General features: G+C 39.6%; 1 protein-coding gene across 1 annotated transcript in view; it reads left to right on the top strand.

The window, feature by feature from the left end:
• LOC139941581 (cytosolic carboxypeptidase 1-like) overlaps nucleotides 1-19402 on the top strand; it is a 39369-nt gene extending 19967 nt beyond the window's left edge. Inside the window, exons 12-23 of the mRNA XM_071938147.1 lie at nucleotides 2161-2268; nucleotides 3290-4107; nucleotides 5089-5250; nucleotides 6267-6502; nucleotides 7192-7424; nucleotides 8607-8763; nucleotides 9700-9880; nucleotides 10335-10464; nucleotides 11213-11344; nucleotides 11920-12096; nucleotides 13159-13349; nucleotides 14000-19402. Of these exons, the coding sequence (XP_071794248.1) occupies nucleotides 2161-2268; nucleotides 3290-4107; nucleotides 5089-5250; nucleotides 6267-6502; nucleotides 7192-7424; nucleotides 8607-8763; nucleotides 9700-9880; nucleotides 10335-10464; nucleotides 11213-11344; nucleotides 11920-12096; nucleotides 13159-13349; nucleotides 14000-14225 (2751 nt within the window). The 3' untranslated portion in view covers nucleotides 14226-19402. The remainder of the gene's footprint in view (nucleotides 1-2160; nucleotides 2269-3289; nucleotides 4108-5088; nucleotides 5251-6266; nucleotides 6503-7191; nucleotides 7425-8606; nucleotides 8764-9699; nucleotides 9881-10334; nucleotides 10465-11212; nucleotides 11345-11919; nucleotides 12097-13158; nucleotides 13350-13999) is intronic.
• The last annotated feature ends 287 nt before the right edge of the window (nucleotides 19403-19689 follow it).

A 19689-nucleotide genomic window follows, 5' to 3' on the forward strand; every position in this document is an offset into this window, starting at 1 on the left:
AGTACTTATCGGAAAGTTTTAATGGTCCAAGGAAAAGTAGGTCTAATGATTTCGTACAAGTGAAATGTTTTTTATTGCGCAGCAGATTGCAAGTAAATATGGTAAAATGGGGGACATCCGTTGCATAATTTAGCTCTGTTAATAGCGTACTTCACATCTGAAATTGACACTCTTTTTGTAAAATACACAAATCCAGTGTTTGAGTTTAGAAATTGGGAAGCTCTGAAAATAGCAGACAAACACTTCAGCCCACTGTGATTTATTTCCAGTACTGTTATATAGTAAAGTTCCCAAACAGTCTCAAGGCTTAGCACAGACATTTAGCAGACAAATAAATCATTGCAATTGCTGCGCCTCTCTCAGGCGAAACATTTCTTAGACATTCTAGTAAATTGCCGCCCATTTAGCGGAGGAGTTACTTTCGCAGTCTCTTCGGCACCTGGTGAAGCACCTGTGCGGACACTGGGACTCAGTGAGAAGAATAGATTGAAAAGGCAATTAAATCCAGCAACTCCAACACCTGAGGATAGGATGGCCTTGAATACACTGCCCTAACAATAGGCGAGTTCCTGGGGTTTTAGAATACGGCAATGGGCAATGGGTTCCTTTTTAAGCACTCGTCTTTTGTGACAGGAAGCTTGGTGTCTCTTTACTCTGCTGCAATTTCTTTCTTTTCATTTTTTGATAGCTCCTCTTGAATGTAGCTTAGGATGTCTGATTAAACTGGGGAAATTTGACTATTAGAGGTATGACATAGGTTATAAAACGAAAAGGTTGCATGATAGTTATAACCTGACGCATAGAGCAAGGACTTAAGTATGTGTTTTCAGGTTCGCAATGGTTTGGAGGGGGCGGGGGCAGAGGTTAGGCAAACATTTTTTATAGGTTATTGACTTGCTGTTTTTACATGTATGTAGACTTTAAAGCAATGGACACTATTGGTAGTTACTTTTAAAAATAAATTAGCGTAAAAAATTACTTGGTTACACGCAATGGAGAGCTGTTGATGATATACATGTGTAGGCCTAAAACATTATGAGAAACGGCTCCCTCTGTAGTAACGTACATGTAGTTTTTGAGAAAGAGGTAATTTCTCACACAAATAATAAAAGACTTCAGGCCTGAAGCCTTTTATTATGCATCTGAAAGCCCACAATATTGTGCAACAGATAAACACGTAGGATGTTTTATCCTTCATTGTTCTCTTGCAACTTCAATTACCAATTGAGTCCAAATTTCAACAGGTTGTGTATGTTGAGGTACACCAAGTGAGAATGCTGATCTTTGACAATTAACAAAGGTGGTCAGTGCCTTTGAACAGGAAAAACAATTCTGTATAGAGATATGATGTAAATGAAATGGTCCGTGCGTGATAGTTGATTACCTGAAGTGTGTTTTCTTGTTCGTATTTGTTGAGAGTGGGCCGGGGGGGGGGGGGGGGATGGAGGGGCAGCGGGGCTAAGAAGCCTTTTATAGGTTATTGATTTACTGTTTTGACTCATGTAAATTTTAAGTATCTCATATTATTTTGCATTCTTTAGTTAATGCTTTCTGATTGTCTTATTTGAGCCAAATGTCAGAGAGTGTAATCTGAAGAATATTGTTGTTTTCAGTGAACTTCAAATTCAACAAAAAGTACTTCTGGAAATGTCTGAATCCTAACCATCCCCAAACTCATCCAAATCAAACTGCATGTTTTGTTGTATTCTGTTGGACTGAGGACTTCATCTGATTAAACGATTTACTGAACATGTACCCCCGAACTCAAGCTCTGTTGAGTCCTGGTTGTGACACTTGTGTCCTTAAGCAAGACACTTAACCATTGCTTCGTCCTCTGGATGGGACGTACAAATGTAAAGCTGTACATGTAGGTCCCGTGTGTTATACATGTACATGTGTTAAAACTATCACTGCACGCAAAAGATCCCAAAGTTTACACTTTTCGCAAAGAGGAGGGGTTCGCCGCGGTGTGTCTGGCAGTGCGACTATCTTCAATCATGGAAGGCTGCACAAGAAAGGAAACTCTTACCCTTTAACATACATGTAATTGGATCTTATAATTCAAACATGACTCTACATTCCTGTTGTGAAATACATGTATGTACGTTTGATGCTTAATTACATTAATAAATTTATTTCATATTGTTTGCCTTTCTTCAGGTTCCTGATAGCACAGAAACGGAGAAACGCACAGAAGTTGAGAAGCGATCTGCGGAGGATCTCGCAATGTATGAACACTTCTTCAGGGAGCTCACTGATTTTGAAGAGGTTAGATAGCGCCCTCAATTGCTTATCGTCGTAGTATTTTCTGTTTCCATCTTCTCTTAGAAATAAACATTCAAAAGACATGAAAGCTGAGAAATCCAAGTAGGAAGGTTTTGGCCCTGTAGCATTTGGGAAACTACAGTGTATAATCAGCAACATTTTTTGTTGAAATAATATTTGGTTTTACCCTTATTATGTACACCAATGTGGTTTAAAGGGAAGGTACACATTTGGTATTTACTCAAAACAAATATTACATTGTAACTTAAAAACTGACTTGGTAATGAGCATTGGAGAGCTGTTGATAGTATAAAACATTGTAAGAAACAGCTTCCTCTGAAGTGGCATAGATTTTGAGAAAGAGGTCATTTGTCACTTAAATGATAAAAGACTTCTAACCAGAAGTCTTTTACATGTACTACTATCTGAAAGCACACAAACTCGTCCAACAACAGTGTTTTTTCTCTCATCATTTTCTCGCAACTTCAATGACCAATTTAGCTCAACTTTTCACAGGCTTGTTATTGTATGCTTATGTTGGGAACACCAAGTGTGACAATTACCAAACATGTACAGTCTGACAGTGCCTTTAGGCACTGTACATGTATAATCGGTACTTTCCCCATTCCTGCGAAAGAGGTGCCCAATGCTAAAACATTGGATTGAAATCACCTCTAGCTATCTGGCAATTTCAATGGTCGAGTATAGTACTATGTATTTAGTCATCTGCTCTACTTAAATTGCAGAGGTGGGTTCAAATCTCACCTGAGTAATGTGCCTGTGTGTTTTTTTAAGCTTGTTTAGGTTACAAGCAAGTTTAGATATTTTTAACATCTTGAGTGCAATCTCGTACTGAAATTTGTCCTTCAAGAACCATACATTAACACATACCATCAACATGGTTTTTGTGGTCACACTAATGTCCATATGACTTGCTTGCACATGGCTACATGATTTCACTCTTCCCTCTTTTAACTAAAAGATTTTTTTGACCATGTTAACTGCTGCGTTTTACATTTTATAGATCATGCAAGAAGAGAGTGATTCCGATCCTGAGATGGGAGACGGTCGACCAATCCTCATCCCTACAGGGACGTCTAACTCCCCAAGCCGACCACACAGAACCCAATCCTCTAGTGTCATCCACAACCACACTACCAGGAAAACCCTCAGAGAAAACCGTCTAAGCTTGCCCAACCTGTCTCGTATCAATCGCATCACCGGCCAGTCGATGGATACCACAGACCCTCCAATACAGAATCTTGCAGTCAATGTCGGTGGCATTCGTCTCGATCCATCCCTTCAAGAACAGCAATCGGACTCAAATCAATCTAGAACTGCCAACCCATCGATGGATAGAAATGGTAGCAATATTGACATGACGGTCAAAGGGGGTCGTGCCTCCTTCACCATCGGCACGCAGAAACCCTCGCCGAAGCAAGCCAGCAGGTATAACTTACGATCCCCGTCCAAGCTGCGCAAACTGTCCCGGTCGCTCACGTCCCTGAAACACGCAGCGAATGAACCGTCCTCCCGCCCGGGATCCAAGTCGAGTAAATGGAGGTTGGATCCGGAGTTCGAAGATCAAGACTCGCTTCGAGCGTCGATGACGATATCTCGGATGACGCTCAGGTCGCCAGAAGCCACGCCCCAAAATGCCGTCTCGTCAGCAGAATCGGGCTCCCTCAATCTTAACGAGTATGGTTCAGAACTGTATGCAGATTTAATGTGTAAAACAAAGAGGGTGTTGCCGTTTAGGAGGATAGCTCAGCCGGAGCTGCATGGCCATGAAAGTCCCGAGTTACCCGAATACTTATTTGAGAAAGTGCCAAGTGTACAAAGGTGAGATTTCGGATGCCTCAGTTTAAAAAAATATTAGGAACAGTTGCTTTCTTGAGTTTATTAGACTATTTGTTTCTTTAGAAGATCTTTCCATCAAAGGAACTCGGCAAACATCCTACAATACAATGTACAATAAAGGCCAAGCTGGCAACAGCCAACAGCCAATTCCTCTCCTACGAATATTTGTGTTGATCATTGTATTCTACTTTTAAAACATCTTTCTAACCATATATGCATTTTATAACAAACGGTTGAAAGCGCTTCTAAAAGACCAACTCGACCGATCCAAGGCAACGTGTTCCTTTAACGTCTATGATTATGAATAGCACAAATCAAGAAGTTGTGATTCAGTAACTGAATGACAATATTTTGTGTAGTCATTGTGAAATCAGCGGTTATCTTGGTAGGATTCAAGCCAATAACCTTGTAATTGCAAGAGTCAAACCATCTTAAGTTGAAACAGGAGGTTCTGAAATATGTTTAGGTACAGACCCAGTCCTTGAACTTTTGCCCTTGAAGGGGCACCGCACTTTTCCTCTGGTAAGGGCCACTTCTGTTGGGAAAATGAAAGTTTGTATTGGAACCTTGCAAAGGGCACCACAGCAAAAGAACAGGGCCCAATTTCATATAGCTGCTAAGCACAAGAATTTGCTTAGCATGAAATTTCTTCCTAGATAAAAACAGGATTAACAACCAAATTTCCACACGATTTTTCAGGATAAGCGAAAAAACAGCTGAATACCAGTTACAAGCAATATGCAACAAATAGAAATTTGGTTGGTAATCCTGTTTTTATGAAGGAATAAATTTCATGCTAAGCAAAGTTTTGTGCTTAGCAGCTTACTCTATGAAATTGTGCCCTGGGCACCACAGCAATTGCTGTGGATGCCATGGGTTAATTCTTAGCCTGCATAATTTCTTGCTATTTTATAAGAATTGCATATCATTGATGTACATGTACGTGTCTTCTTTGCTTGACAGAGCCATGATATTTGAAGACATCGATCGGGTTATTCATCCTGATAAAGTGATAGACAGAGTTGTCTTTGACCTGGATGCAGAAATAAAGAGCAGATCATTTGGTCTGGACTCAACAAGTGGCGCTGAGTTTCCATCAGACTCATCATCTGCCAGAGATAAAAGGTACGACTGTTTATATAATCATGTAAATTGTTCTGTAATTACACCAAGGGATCCTCAACAGTTACAGACACTGTACTCTGGTGCCCTGAAGATGCATGTTTGAAGTACACTTGCGGACAAACAACCATAATGTTTTTCTTTGTTTTTGGTGCGATTTGAACTTATGATGGGGATGGGGAGGTGGACTTGTGTGTGAGTTTGTCTACCTGTTTAAAGGAACACGTTGCCTTGGGTCGGACGAGTTGGTCTATAAAAAAGCGTTTGTAACCGTTTGTTATAAAATGCATATGGTTGGAAAGATAATTAAAAAGTAGAATACAATGATTCACACAAGTTTGCCTCGAAATTGCGTGGTTTTCCTTTTACTGTGCGAACGAACACGGTCGGCAATTTATGGGAGTCAAAAATTTGACTCCCATAAATGGCCGACCGTGTTAGCCGACGAGGTAAAAGGAAAACCGTGCAATTTCGAGGCATGTTTGTGTGGATCATTGTATTCTACTTTTACAGCATCTTTCTACCCATATGCATATTATAACAAACGCTTTTCAATGACCAACTCGACCGATCCAAGGCAACGTGTTCCTTTAAACTGAGGACTGTAACGAAAGGGATCTGGGTGTTCGACAGAGCAAGGACATCCTCGCTTCACTTGTGTGTACAAAACCAATGGGAACTTAGCTAAGAATAACTCAGTCCAACCAGAGGGTGAACAAAGATAAGTCATGTACATGTAGTCTGTATTCTATTTTGCAATCAAAATACAAGATGTAGGTTTTTATTGTGTTACTGTCTCCTCTCTGAATTTGCAATAATTTTAAACACTTTTAATTGTAATAGAGTGGTGTGTCATTCTGTATTTTTTTTCACACTACTAAAAGGAAATTTGCATTTTCTTTTTTCAACATGAAAAATAAAATATTTAATTGAACCTGTTAATCTAAGCAATGACAAAGTTTTCAGGTTTAAGTGTTTGACATCTTTGATTGTTGAATTTCATTCACTATCTTCCCCAGGTCATCTGACCAGCAAGAACATTCACCTTTGACCTTTGACTCCCAATTTGAGTGCGGCAACCTGAGGAAGGTCATCCAGGTACGACAGGACGAGTACGACCTGATCCTGAACTCCGACATCAACAGCAATCATCATCACCAGTGGTTCTACTTCGAGGTGTCTAGCATGAGGGCTGGTGTCACCTATCGCTTTAACGTCATCAACTGTGAGAAGACTAATAGCCAGTTTAACTATGGTGAGTTGTACGCGCTTGTCTATTGCACACAGGAGAGTTGTAGCTACATGTAGTAGGCCTTACAGTAATTGTCTTTGTTTCACAGTACTGGTACTTAGAAAGCTCATTTATCCGAAAACCCCCCAAAACAAAGTGAATTAGTTGGCAAAGCTCCTAGTGGATGATACACACACCTACAATGTATATCCTTATGGGCTATTGGACACTTTCTGAACAGAACAAAAATTCAAAAGTTCACAGATTTACAAATAACTTACAGGGTTTACAAAAGGTAATGGTGAAAGACTTCTCTTGAAATATTATTCCATGAAATGCTTTTATTTAAACACATGCCATGACACGGCGAAATGTGCGGAAACAAGGGTGGGTTTTCCCGTTATTTTCTCTCGACTCAGATGACCGATTGAGCCTCACTTTTCACAGGTTTGTTATTTTATATGTAAGTTGTGATACAAGAAGTGTGGGCCTTTGGAGAATACTGTTTACCGATGTTGTGCGATTGCTTTAAGGGGTAACCCTGTTTCAGCCCTTGGAGTATAGGTGGCAAGGGGCTCCTGGTGGCAGTTGATTTGGATTGATAGCCCAAATATAGTCCACACCTTGAAGTGACTGTTTGTGGCCTTGTGGTGTTAGACGATCTCTATTAAAAATAAAAAAAATAAACAACTATATAATTTTTTTAATTCCAGGCATGCAGCCTGTGCTATATTCTGTACGAGAAGCAATGGAAGGGCGCCCTCACTGGGTGCGCGCTGGTAGCAACATCTGCTATTACAAGAACAACTTTTCTCGCAGCTCTTTAGCGACCGGTGGGCAGAAGGGGAAGAGTTACTACACATTGGTCTTCACATTGAACTTTCAGTACAGCAACGATATCTGCTATTTGGCATACCATTTTCCTTTCACCTACACTATGATGAAGGTGAGTGGAGTAACACCCGTGTCAGACAGGCGCTCCAGAGTGGCTCCGAACCATAGAGTTATATATATAAGAACTAGAGGGCGCACTGGTGATGCTTCTTGCACAAACGCGACGGCAGCGCAAGATGACATGCGCGCCATTCTGTACGCGCGTCGAATATGAAATACACGTTTGAGTTTTTTTTTTATGAATGCTCACGCGATGCTGTTTGTTCAACTTACAAAATGGCTGCACAAACACACGCTGTGAGATGGCTGTTTTGTCAACTTAGAAAATGGCCGCCTGCGCGCATACCGGGGCGCGTATATAGGCCAGTGCACCCTCTAGTTCTTATATATAACTCTATGCTCCGAACCAAATTCTGAATTAAGTACATGAAAAGTTTGGCGTCTGAAACAGTTGGAGCGACTGGATGCGCTAGAAGTCAAAAGATCGACTGTTGCAGTCGGTCGGAACGATTCGCTGGAGCGCCTCATTTCAGAAGTCGATCTTGTCATGAAACGAACGTAATGTAAATGTTATGTTAAGTTCGCCTCTATAGAACCAAAATTTATTTGGGTCGACCCAGAGTCGCTCCTAATCTATTTGGTTCGGCGCGACTCTGGAACGCCTGTCTGAATCGGGTGTAAATTAATTGATCAAAGTTCCTGTACTAGTTTTAACTGCTTTCACTGCCTTTTTGGTGAATCGTGGCCGAGTGGATAGGAGCAGCGGACTCAAGTTTTGATATTTCTGATCAGCAGAGTGTGGGTTCAAGTCCCTGTCGTGACACTTGTGTCCTTAAGCAAGACACTTAGCCATTAATGATTTTTCTTTTGATGGGACGTAAAGCGGTAGGTCCTGTGTGTTTAATTGAAAGAACCCAATGCTCGTATTGAAAAGAGTTATCCTTGGAAACTACAATGGATGATATTGAATGGTCAGAAAGTAGGAGGGTTGACTGTGTACTGTGTAGATGCATTCACCATAATATATGTACGTTGTGTAGATTATTGTATAGCAGGTCGTCATAGTGTATTCTTTGAAACCACAGTGGATGATAATGAATGGTCAGACAGTAGGAGGGTTGACTGTGTACTGTATACTGTGTTGATGCATTCACCACATGATATCATTTGCATCTAAGATCTTATCTAGGAACAACATATTGGTATCATTGTGGATCCTCTGTGTCTTGTCTAGGTACACCTTCTCAAGCTAGAGGCATCTTTAGGTGAATGGAGCAACATCTACTTCCGCAACCAGACTCTGTGTGAAACGCTAGGTGGCAATCAGTGTCCAGTGTTGACCATCACTAGCAATCCAACAACACTTGACAGGGAAGGAATTACGCAGTTCAGTAAGTACTTCATGTTCACAGGTCATACGCCATGTTGCCATTTTGTGTCATGTTCCCATTGTGCTATTGCAGATAAGGATGCTGAATTTAATATCTCAAAAACTCAACCCCTGTTTGAAATTAAATTTTCAGCCGTTAGTTTTATTGTGTACATGTTCACGTACATCTACATTTATATGGGATTAAAACAATGAGACGGTTCTAAAAACCAAATGTATACTTTCCTTTTAACAGTGTTGCCCTGGCAACATGCCAGTTAAAGCAACCAAGGACCAATAACAATTCTCTCCAATGGGAGACTTTGGAATGTTAGGTGGCATTTTGTACATCTACATTTATAGAAGCTTAAAGACAGTGGACACTATTGGCAATTATCAGAGACCAGTCTTCTCACTTGCTGTACCGCAACATGGAATAAAATAACAAACCTGTGAAAATTTGAGCTCAATCGGTCATCGAAGTTGCGAGATAATAATGAAAGAAAAAAACACCCTTGTCACACAAAGTTGTGTGCTTTCAGATGCTTGATTTCGAGACCTCAAGTTCTTAACTTGAGGTCTTGAAATCAAATTCGTGGAAAATTACTTCTTTCTCGAAAACTGCGTCACTTCAGAGGGAGCCGTTTCTCACAATGCTTTATACTATCAACCTCTCCCCATTCCTCGTTACCAAGTAAGATTTTATGCTAAAAATTATTTTGAGTAATTACCAATAGTGTCCACTGCCTTTAAGAATCAAACGGTTCAAACAACCAAAGTTACCATGTATACTTTGCCTTTAGAGCCTACACCATGTGTACATCTAGGGAAGGCTGTATACTTACATGTACATGTAAAATAAATACTCCTACCAAATAAATGTCACGCCTGTTTATCCCTGATGCAAATTGAAAACATCTACTCGCAATCCATTGGTCCAATACTTTGATATTTTCAGGAAGTAGACCCTATATCCTGCTATCATCGCGTGTGCATCCTGGAGAAAGTAACAGTTCTTGGGTAATGAAGGGGGTCTTGAAGTTCCTGATGAGCTCACATCCTGCAGCGAGCCTCCTCAGGGATACCTACATCTTTAAGATCGTTCCGATGTTGAATCCGGATGGTGTCATCAATGGCAGGTCAGTTAGAATGGAATGCATGTCATGAAGGTGTAGGTCTCTGGGACCATCGCATGGTCAAAAAGCTTCAATAAGTGGCCACCAGGCTTCGTATCCAATCGACTCTCGAAATTTAGAACATAAACTTGATAAACAACCACTGGTGACCGCATTAATTGACCACACCACTCAAGCGTGATGCATACATTCTTACAAACTCCATTTTACATCTTGAAGATGTTGTTTTGAAGCACGGTTTTTATGGGCTGTTTACCATATTTTGGTCCATCGGGTTGAACCTGCATCAGTTGTTTTTATCTTTGTAGTCCGAGTGTGGAAATAATGGTGAACAAGTTCAGATAAATAAGCAGGAGATTGTCATACATGTATTTGAGCCTTGAAAGTTAACAAAATAATTGTACGAAACCTAACTAGAAGCTTAGCAATAATTCCATGTTGTGTTTCTTTATTCTAGTCATCGATGTTCTCTTGTTGGTGAGGATCTCAACCGGCGATGGGACGCTCCAAACTCTGATCTCCACCCGACTATCTACCATACAAAGGGTCTTCTACAGTACCTAGCCATCAACAACAGGAATCCTATGGTAAACGTCTCACCCACTTTCACTATTAGTCAAAGTTAAAAGTGTGTATCATGATGTCTGTAGAAAAATCTGCAGTATTTTATTTTGAACTCTTTCAGTGCCTGTTTTTTTCTTTCGTTTTGAACCTAAAATGACAGCTTTTGAAGGTTTTTTTCCCTTAAAATAATTTATTAAAGACACTGGACACCATTGGTAATTGTCAAAAACCACTCTTCACAGTTGGTGTATCTCAACATATGCATAAAATAACATACCTGTGAAATCAAATTTATGGAAAACTACTTCTTTCTCAAAAACTACGTCACTTCAGAGGGAGCGGTTTCTCACAAAGTTTTTAACTATCAACCTCTCCCCATTACTCGTCACCAAGTAAGGTTTTGTGCTAATAATTATTTTGAGTAATTACTAAAAGTGTCCACTGCCTTTAAAAACTAGTGGTACACGTAGTAGATGAAAAATAGGGGAAAATGTGTACCATTTGAACAACTTTTGTGTTTTTCCCCTCAGTATACCATGTAACCTGTTGTTTACTAAATTGTGACCGGGTACAATCAAAAGCATTTCGTGGCAGGCGAGCACACTAGTCATATTAGTACTTTTTGCATAAGCGCAACATAAATACAAGAGTTATAAAAATAACAACTGTGCGAGTTTTGACAGTCCATTTGCTTACACACGTACATATTTCGCTTCTTCTTTTGTGTCAAGTTTTTTCAATCACCAAACTAGCCTTTTGTTTTCCTGTCAGGTATTCTGTGACTTCCACGGCCATTCAAGAAGGAAGAATGTATTTATGTATGGATGTAGCGAGGCCCAGTCACAGCTAGTGGATGACGTAGCATTGACGAATGGGAACCGACAAGAGGATACCAGTTACAAGGTATACACAGCCTTGCACCCAATCTCATAAATTTGTTTACACATGATTTGCTGTACAGTACATGTATGTGCATGTAGGTTACCAGACCAAAAAGTATATTTTATTAAATCAGTTTATCTTCCAGTACGCGCTAATCCTCCAATCAGATGCTCGAACTGGGAGTGTGATAATAAAGCCATTAACCAACTCCCAGTTTTAATATTGATGGTTGACCGTGTACTTTGTAGATACATTCAGCTCAAACATATTAAAAACTGGCATAGTGCATCTACCATTTAAAACCACTGTGGATAATATTGGAGGGTCAGACAGTAGGAGGATTGACTGTGTACTCTGTAGATACAATCCCCACATGATGCATGATTTAAGATTGTAGGTTGTACCATGCATCTGTCATATATTAATGTGGATGATATTAAATAAGAAAATAGAATTAGCTGTTGCAAACTGCTTACCAACCAAAAGGACATATTATAAATGCAAAAAATAGTTAAATGAAAAAAAAATTGATATTACATGTAAATAGTCAGGCAGGAGGAGGGTTGTTATGTTTTCATCTGTGTTTCTTTCCACAGACTCTTCCTCGTATATTGAACCAGTTGGCGCCTGCATTCTCTCTAAGCTCCTGTAGCTTTGTAGTAGAGAGGGTCAAGGAAGCTACAGCTAGGGTGGTAGTATGGAAGGAGCTCAGGGTGCCTCGTAGCTATACCATGGAGAGCACTTACTGCGGCTGTGACCAAGGACAGTACAAGGTTAGTTTAGTGCCATTAGTGGAAGTGTCGTGGAAGTGTCGTGCCCGAGCACTTAATTCAAACTCTGGTGTTTCTGATCAGCAGAGTGCTAAATAATTGGGTCTCAGAATTCATCACTGGAAGTGCAATAACCTATCTTTCTGAAAGTTTGTACACCGACATGATCGATACATTTACTCAGCACCTTGAGTACTTGTACTTGTACCTTGTTTGGTAGATACATGATTGTGCACCATTACTCATATTACTTCGATATATTATTACTCAATACTCTTTTATATCATAGAGAGTCGGTATGCATCCAGTTTGTGTTATTTTATTTTATTTATTCTGTGGAGTGTTTATGGGTTTAAACCAAAATTAATATTCCTTAGCCCCGATGCAAATTTACATCTCTTATTATCGTTGCGGTAACCGCTGCCAAAAACATACATGTAGGATTCGAACTGCCTCTAGCTACCGTGCAACCTCGGTAGTCTAGTTGGTAAGACACTGCTCTAGAATTGCAAGGGTCGTGGGTTCGAATCCCACCCGAGTAACATGCCTGTGATATTTTTTTCACAGGACTTGGGAAAGTACTGAGTAAACAGTGCTAACACACATCAGTGTATGGGTAAAAACCAAAATTAATAATTTATTCTGGTTGTGAGCCAGGGATTCACAGAATACCAAACTTGTACACATGTAGCAATGGAGAGAGAAGACAAGGAAGTTTCAGTTTTAGATTTGGGAGGAAATTAAAAATACAGAAAATTATTTAAGAAAAAACCCATGCAGTCAGGTATGGACTGAAAACCTAATCCACATACATGTAGTACCCTCGGCGTGATTCCAACTGGGGTCTTAGAGGTGGAAGGCAAGGAAATATACCACTACGTACAGATGTGTAAGGACACAAATGTTGCCATTGACCAGGCCAAGATTCGAACCCACCATCTGTGAATACTAGCACTCGAGTCCATCTTCCTAGAACACTCGGACACGACACTACACAATCCTACCCAAGTAGCTTTGCATAATTTCTTCAAGATGTTTCTGTCTTTCTTACACCCCATCCTCCAGGGTCTTCAGATCACCACCGGGATGCTGGAGGAGATGGGAAGGAAGTTCTGCGAGGGACTCCTGCGTCTCATCACTCGCCGCTCATCAGAGCGATCTGCATCCGACAAGTCTCAGTCATCTCTCTCTTCCGGTAAGATCTATCCAGGAGTGTTGGAATCCAGCATGGAGAAGGACAGTGATGAATACGGCAGGTGAGAGATTCTTATGTACAGTTAACGCTCCTACTGTGTGACCATTTAATATCATTTTGCTGTAGTTGGCGTGTCGTGGCCGAGCAGAGAAGAGAACCTGACTCGATTGAATAAGAGCACTACAGTCAAACTCTGGCGTTTCTATTCAGCTGAGTGTGGGCTCAATGGTGACAAGTCCCAATGGTGACACGCGTGTCCTTAAGCAAGAAATTTAACCAATATTGCTGCATCCTTAGGATGGGACGTAAAGCCGTTGGTCCAGTGTGTTGTGTAATGCATGTAAAAGAACCCAGTATAAATATCAAAAAAGGGTTCACACCAGTGTTCCTGGTTCCAGGAGTACATGTGGGTACCGGCGTAAACAGGGGTGAACATGCGATGGATTGACATAGAAATATTTTCAGTCATTTTATGCCAAGGAAACCTGATATAAACCCAACAAGATGAGTCATAAATTCTCTCAGGACAGACTTTACTTTTTACAGCATCAGTTTTGAAAATGATTCAACTGGCTGTCTTTGTTCAGAGAAAGAGATTACCACAACAGCAAACTCGATCTTTAAAATCGTTAAAGTTCATTGAAATCCAACAGTCTATGCTTTGCACCAAAGCCAGCTTCATTCAAGATATTTTGAATGTTTGATTTACAGTCCTGGTGAAGACGTTGACGCCTTGATCCAAGCTTCCCTTCATGGTATGACTTCATCATCTGGCTCACCACATCAACACAGCAGACGGAAACGACGGAGTAATGATCTCGATTCAGGAGACGAGGAAGAGGATGATGAGGAGGGATCGGAAGGCAGTGATACCGGAGGAGTTGGGGCCAGCGAGGAGCGGGAGGAAGTGTCTCCGGAAGGTAGTGCCGCAGATTAATACAAGATTGCCTCCCTCAAGGTTTTACTACCAGGGGCGTGTTCAGTTGCCCTCAGGTCGACTTGCAACCATCGGGATCAGAGTGATTGTCTTGGAACAATTGTCATCTCGACAAAACCGTGCTCATGTCACCCGCGACCTAAGGCTGGTTGCTAAAGCTAGTTTGGCGTTAAAAGCAGGACAAGTGTTGACTTGCAAGTGACCTTGATTTTCTTTGCGCTGCGATGCAATCCATCGGAATCAAGTGTAAAATTAACACTTGGGTCACTATAATGGAGTGGGATTGTCGTTGAATAAGCGTCACCTCGACAAAACCTTGCTCATGTCACTCACATTCGAAGGCCGGTAGCTATTGTTTGGCGTTAATAGAAGGACAAGTGTTGACATGCAAGCTTATAATGCAAAGCCATGGTAGCGCAACATGCTGTACTCGATGTATAGTATAATGATTGATTCCTGCCTGTCGGGAACAAGTGCCAGAAGTAGGAATGGTCCTACCTTTGACTGTTGATGTTTTGCTGAATCTCTTTAAACCACCATAGCTATACTCAGGTCGTAAACTTGATTGCTCTGCTAACCGCCAAATTCTGCACTTCTGATCACCATTCTCCGCTTCTGTGCTAGCCTTGTAAGCATGTAAGCTTGTAATGCCTAGTAACGTGGAGCTTGCATGCACACAAGCCAAAATTCACCGCTAACCTGTAAAATACGCTTGACGTAAGTGCAGAACTCCCTGCTCCCGGCCCTGATATCTTCCTGACAGTATAAGCTCAGACGCAGCATCATCCTGAACAGTCAGTTCCTTACAGAACAGCATCACGGTTACCGTTGAGTTTCTGATGTGAAATTAACCAGCCAAAATAATTTTTAGAAATCACTGTTGCAAAACCTTTGGCCAAAATGCTTAACATATGTCTGATGCTCAAACATTTTTATTATAATGTTCGTTCTCGCCAAAACACATCCCAGCAGTTGTAGAAGAATTCTAAGGGTTATCACCAATTTCCAACTTGGATGTATAGTTAAACATAGTGTTCTGTTAAACCATGGAGGTACTTCCATGATTAAACCATGGAGGTAGAAACTACCTCCATGGTTAAACAAACATGGTAAGTAAATCAAGTGTGAGCAAGGTGTGTGTGAATGAAACCTGAAATGTGAATGGCAGTTTAAAGGCAGTGGACACTATTGGTAATTACTCAAAATAATTATTAGCATAAAACCTTTCTTGGTGACGATTAATGGGGAGAGGTTGATGGTATAAAACATTGTGAGAAACGGCTCCCTCTGAAGAACTGTAGTTTTTGAGAAAGAAGTAATTTTCCACAAATTTGATTTGGAGACCTCAGATTTAGAATTTGAGGTTTCGAAATCAAGCATCCAAACTCACACAACTTCGTGTGACAAGGGTGTTTTCTTTCTTTCATTATTATCTCGCAAGTTCGATGACCGATTGAGCTCAAATTTTCACAGGTTAGTTATTTTATGCATATGTTGAGATACACCAACTGTGAAGGCTAGTCTCTGACAATTACCAATAGTGTCCACTGCCTTTAAGGGAAAATAAAACTACATGTATACCAGCCTGCAGTTATATTATGGGATACGTCTACATAGTTTTCAGAAAACCGTCCTACTGACAGACCTTCAATATCATCCGCTGTGGTTTGGAACATTTTTTTTTGTATGAATTATATACTACATGTATGCCAATATTATTTCATGTGGTGAATGCATTTTCACCCCCTTGTACTGTCTGACCATTCATGCACTGGGGTTTTGGATAATTGATTAACTATGTCAGCCTGCAATGTTATATCATGTGGTGAATGCACCTACATGTACACAGTTCATTAGCAACCCTCATACTGTCTGTCATTTTAATTTGTCACAAATGTGTGTTTTTAAATGATGAAGGCATTGTGCCTGCCTGCAATATGGTGCAATAGTACGTACGCAGCATGTATATTAAAACTACTGTACCATGGTCGATACAGCAGTTTGTTGGTAAATGTCAACTACATTCAATTCAATTCATTCAATTCAAAAATGGTTTATTAAAACATGACTCGCAGTTCATGACTCGCAAAACTGAATTGCACATGTCAACATCATAATATGTTAAAAAAAAATTACATCAAGTACATGTACATAAATTTTCCTTTATGTTATTAGTAAGCTTTGTTTTGATATTTTGGTTAGATAAAAAAAAATAGCTATGCAATTTTCAGAGTCATTCCATGAGAAGGCGAATATCCTTTCATTTCTTTTTTTCAGTTGTAAATTCATATGTCTTGACAAATTTTAAGTTGTGAAATGTTATCTTCCACGTTCTCCTAAGGGTTAGAAGAACCCCGAAAACAATGCAGTTAAAGTCAGTGGACACCTTTGGTAAATTTTCAAAGACCATTATTCTCACTTGGTGTATACCATTATTTATATATGCATAAAATAACAAATATTATTTGAAAGTTTGTACTATTGGTATCGAAGTTGCAAGAGACTAATGAAAGGGGAAAAAAAAACCTTGTTGCCAAAATATGTGTGCTTTCTGATTAAAATTTGAATAAGAAATTACCTCTTTCTCAAAAACTACGACACTTCAGATTGAGCCGTTTCTTACAATGTTTAATACTATCGACAGTTTTCCATTCCTGGTTACCAAGTAAAGTTTTATGATTATTTTGAGTAGTTACCAATAGTGTCCAGTGTCTTTAAGTTGTTTCTGCCAACTGTCATCTTCTACTTAACATAAATATAAAGATGACGATATCTAAGAATTAAGTCTCCCATAATCTTCCGGAGCAGTCTCTTGATTTAAGTAACTCATAGATTCATGTCATCCATTGACCCATTTGGATAGTAGGGTAGTTCAATTGAAATGAATATCAACGAATTCAAAGGGAAGTATGCTTACAGACACTGGACACTTTTGGTAATTGTCAAATACCAGTCTTCTCACTTGCTGTATCTCAACTTATGCATAAAATAACAAACCTGTGAAAATTTGAGCTGAATTCGGGAAAATTACTTCTTTCTCGAAAACTACGTTACTTCAGAGGGAGTCGTTTCTCTCAATGTTTTGTACTATCAACCTCTCCCCATTACCCATTACCAAGTTGGGTTTTGTGCTAATAATTATTTTGAGTAATTACCAATAGTGTCCACTGCCTTTAAAAGGCACTGGACACTTTCACAAACTTACCAATTGTTTGTTTACACCATATCTGGATGATTTCTCGACTTGTTTATGTTGGTTTAAAGGTGCTGTCACATCTGTTGTCCCCCCCCCCCCTTCGCAACACGCTGCAGAAATTATCTCTGACCCATAAAATAAATGCCAAATTGGTTGATTAATTTGCTAGCTCATTATGTATTGAATATGTATTTCAACGTGCCAAAGCGATGTTTGGAACTGCACTGACCACCAACATGTTATTCTTATTTAAGGAAATTACACGTTTGCTAATACACGACAAAGACCAATATTCTCACTTGGTGTATCCCAACATACATGCTTGTATCAACATAACGTTATATGTGAACTTTTGAGCTCAATTGGTCAGCGAAACAACACCCCTGTTTCACAAAATGTGTGTGCTTTCAATCTCAGATTCCATAATTTCAGTTAGAAATTACCTCTTTCTCACATTCTATGTTCTTTAGAGAGAGAGTAATTTTTGACAATGTTTTATGCTATCAAAAGCTTTCTAACAATTACCAAAAGTGTTCATGTACAATCTTTTGGAAATGTCTTTAATCTTACCCATCCCTAAACGCATCAAAAACCAACTGCATGTTTTGTTGGTTTACTTTTGTTGAGTAATTACCAAACATGTCCAGTGCCTTTGTGATACCAATATCTTATTCTTATTGAGCTCATCCTGCCTCCTCCTCCTTCAAGTTGGCCCTGATTTGTCTCACCTTGAGTTGAAGACAAAGAAGGAAATGACAGAGGAGAGAGAAACACATGAAAATCTAACCCTTCCTGACAACAATGGGTTTATTAAAGACACTGCACACTATTGGAAATTGTCTGAGACCAGTCTTCTCACTTTGTGTATCTCAACATGTGCACAAAATAACAAACCTGTAAAAATTTGAGCTATATTGGTCGTCGAAGTTGCGAGATAATAATAACAGAAAAAACACCCTTGTCACACGAAGTTGTGTGCTTCAGATGCTTGATTACGAGACCTCAAATTCTAAATCTGAGGTCTCGAAATCAAATGCGTGGAAAACTACTTCTTTCTCGAAAACTACGTTACTTCAGAGGGAGCCGTTTCTGACAATTTGTTATACTATCAACAGCTCCCTATTACTCGTTACCAAGAAAGGTTTTATGCTAATAATTATTTTGAGTAAATTACCAATAGTGTCCACTGCCTTTAAACAATAAAGCACTGGTGAGCTCCCGAACACTTACACATTAAATTGCTACGGAAACCGCGGGCGGATCCCGCGCCGATCCCGCCCCTAGCGGATCCCCACAGCGGATCCCGGGGGGGTAGTCCCGGTAAATCGGGGAAGCTTCCTCACAATTAAACCAGGAAATGAAATCTCCGATCGGTAATTATTCTCCAGGTTATATAGGGGAGAAAGCTCAGAAGACTTAAATTGAGAAATCTAAGAAATCGTCTTGGGGGTTTTAATTTAAAGAGAGGTGAGGGAGAGGTTTACTAGGCAACATTTTTGAATTTCTGTGTGTGATTTATAACTACGCTGTGTGATATTATTTTAGAACAAATGTCTTCTTTTTTGTTTAAGCCAAATCTTTATTGATCATCAAGTTGTCTTTCCATTTTGTTTGTGTAAGAATCTTTTAAAAGTAGATATCTTAATTGGATTGATTTCAAACCAGTGTATAAATATGGATGGTATATCATCTGTCAAAATATTGTTTTAAGCCAAATATTGTGTTTTTTTGGTATAGCTATGGTGGACACTATAGACCTTTTAAATCACGATGCAGCCATCTTGAATTTCTCCCATTGATATCAATGTTACCAAACCGAGGCTGGAAGAACAAGTCTGGTTCCTAATTGCAAAATGATTATCAGCAGTCGTTATCGTTGTTCGATACGAGGAATATGACCAAGATGGAGGCAGCATTATAAAGGTCAAGGAGTGTACCGTTAGGTTTAGATGTATATAGACAAATTTATCTAAAACTGTTCTCACATTGACTTATAAGTGTTCAAAATAAAATTCATACTTGAACAAAAACATCAGTTTAACCAAAATTGTCTCAAACATAATTGCTTGTGAGTGGTTTGATATTTGGTTATTGAAAACTAACGTATTGCAGTGTGCTTTTAATTGCATCATAAAACAATTGTACCTTCAGATACATGCCATTCAAGTCTCAGATTGCTTTAAATGAATGGTCATTGGTAAGATTTCCGGAACTATTACCATACAAACTTACTTGATAAGAAGCATTGCAGCTGTGGATAGTACACTG

The sequence above is a fragment of the Asterias amurensis genome, chromosome 9 (assembly GCF_032118995.1).
Source record: "Asterias amurensis chromosome 9, ASM3211899v1".
In the NCBI taxonomy this organism is placed as follows: Eukaryota; Metazoa; Echinodermata; class Asteroidea; order Forcipulatida; family Asteriidae; genus Asterias; species Asterias amurensis.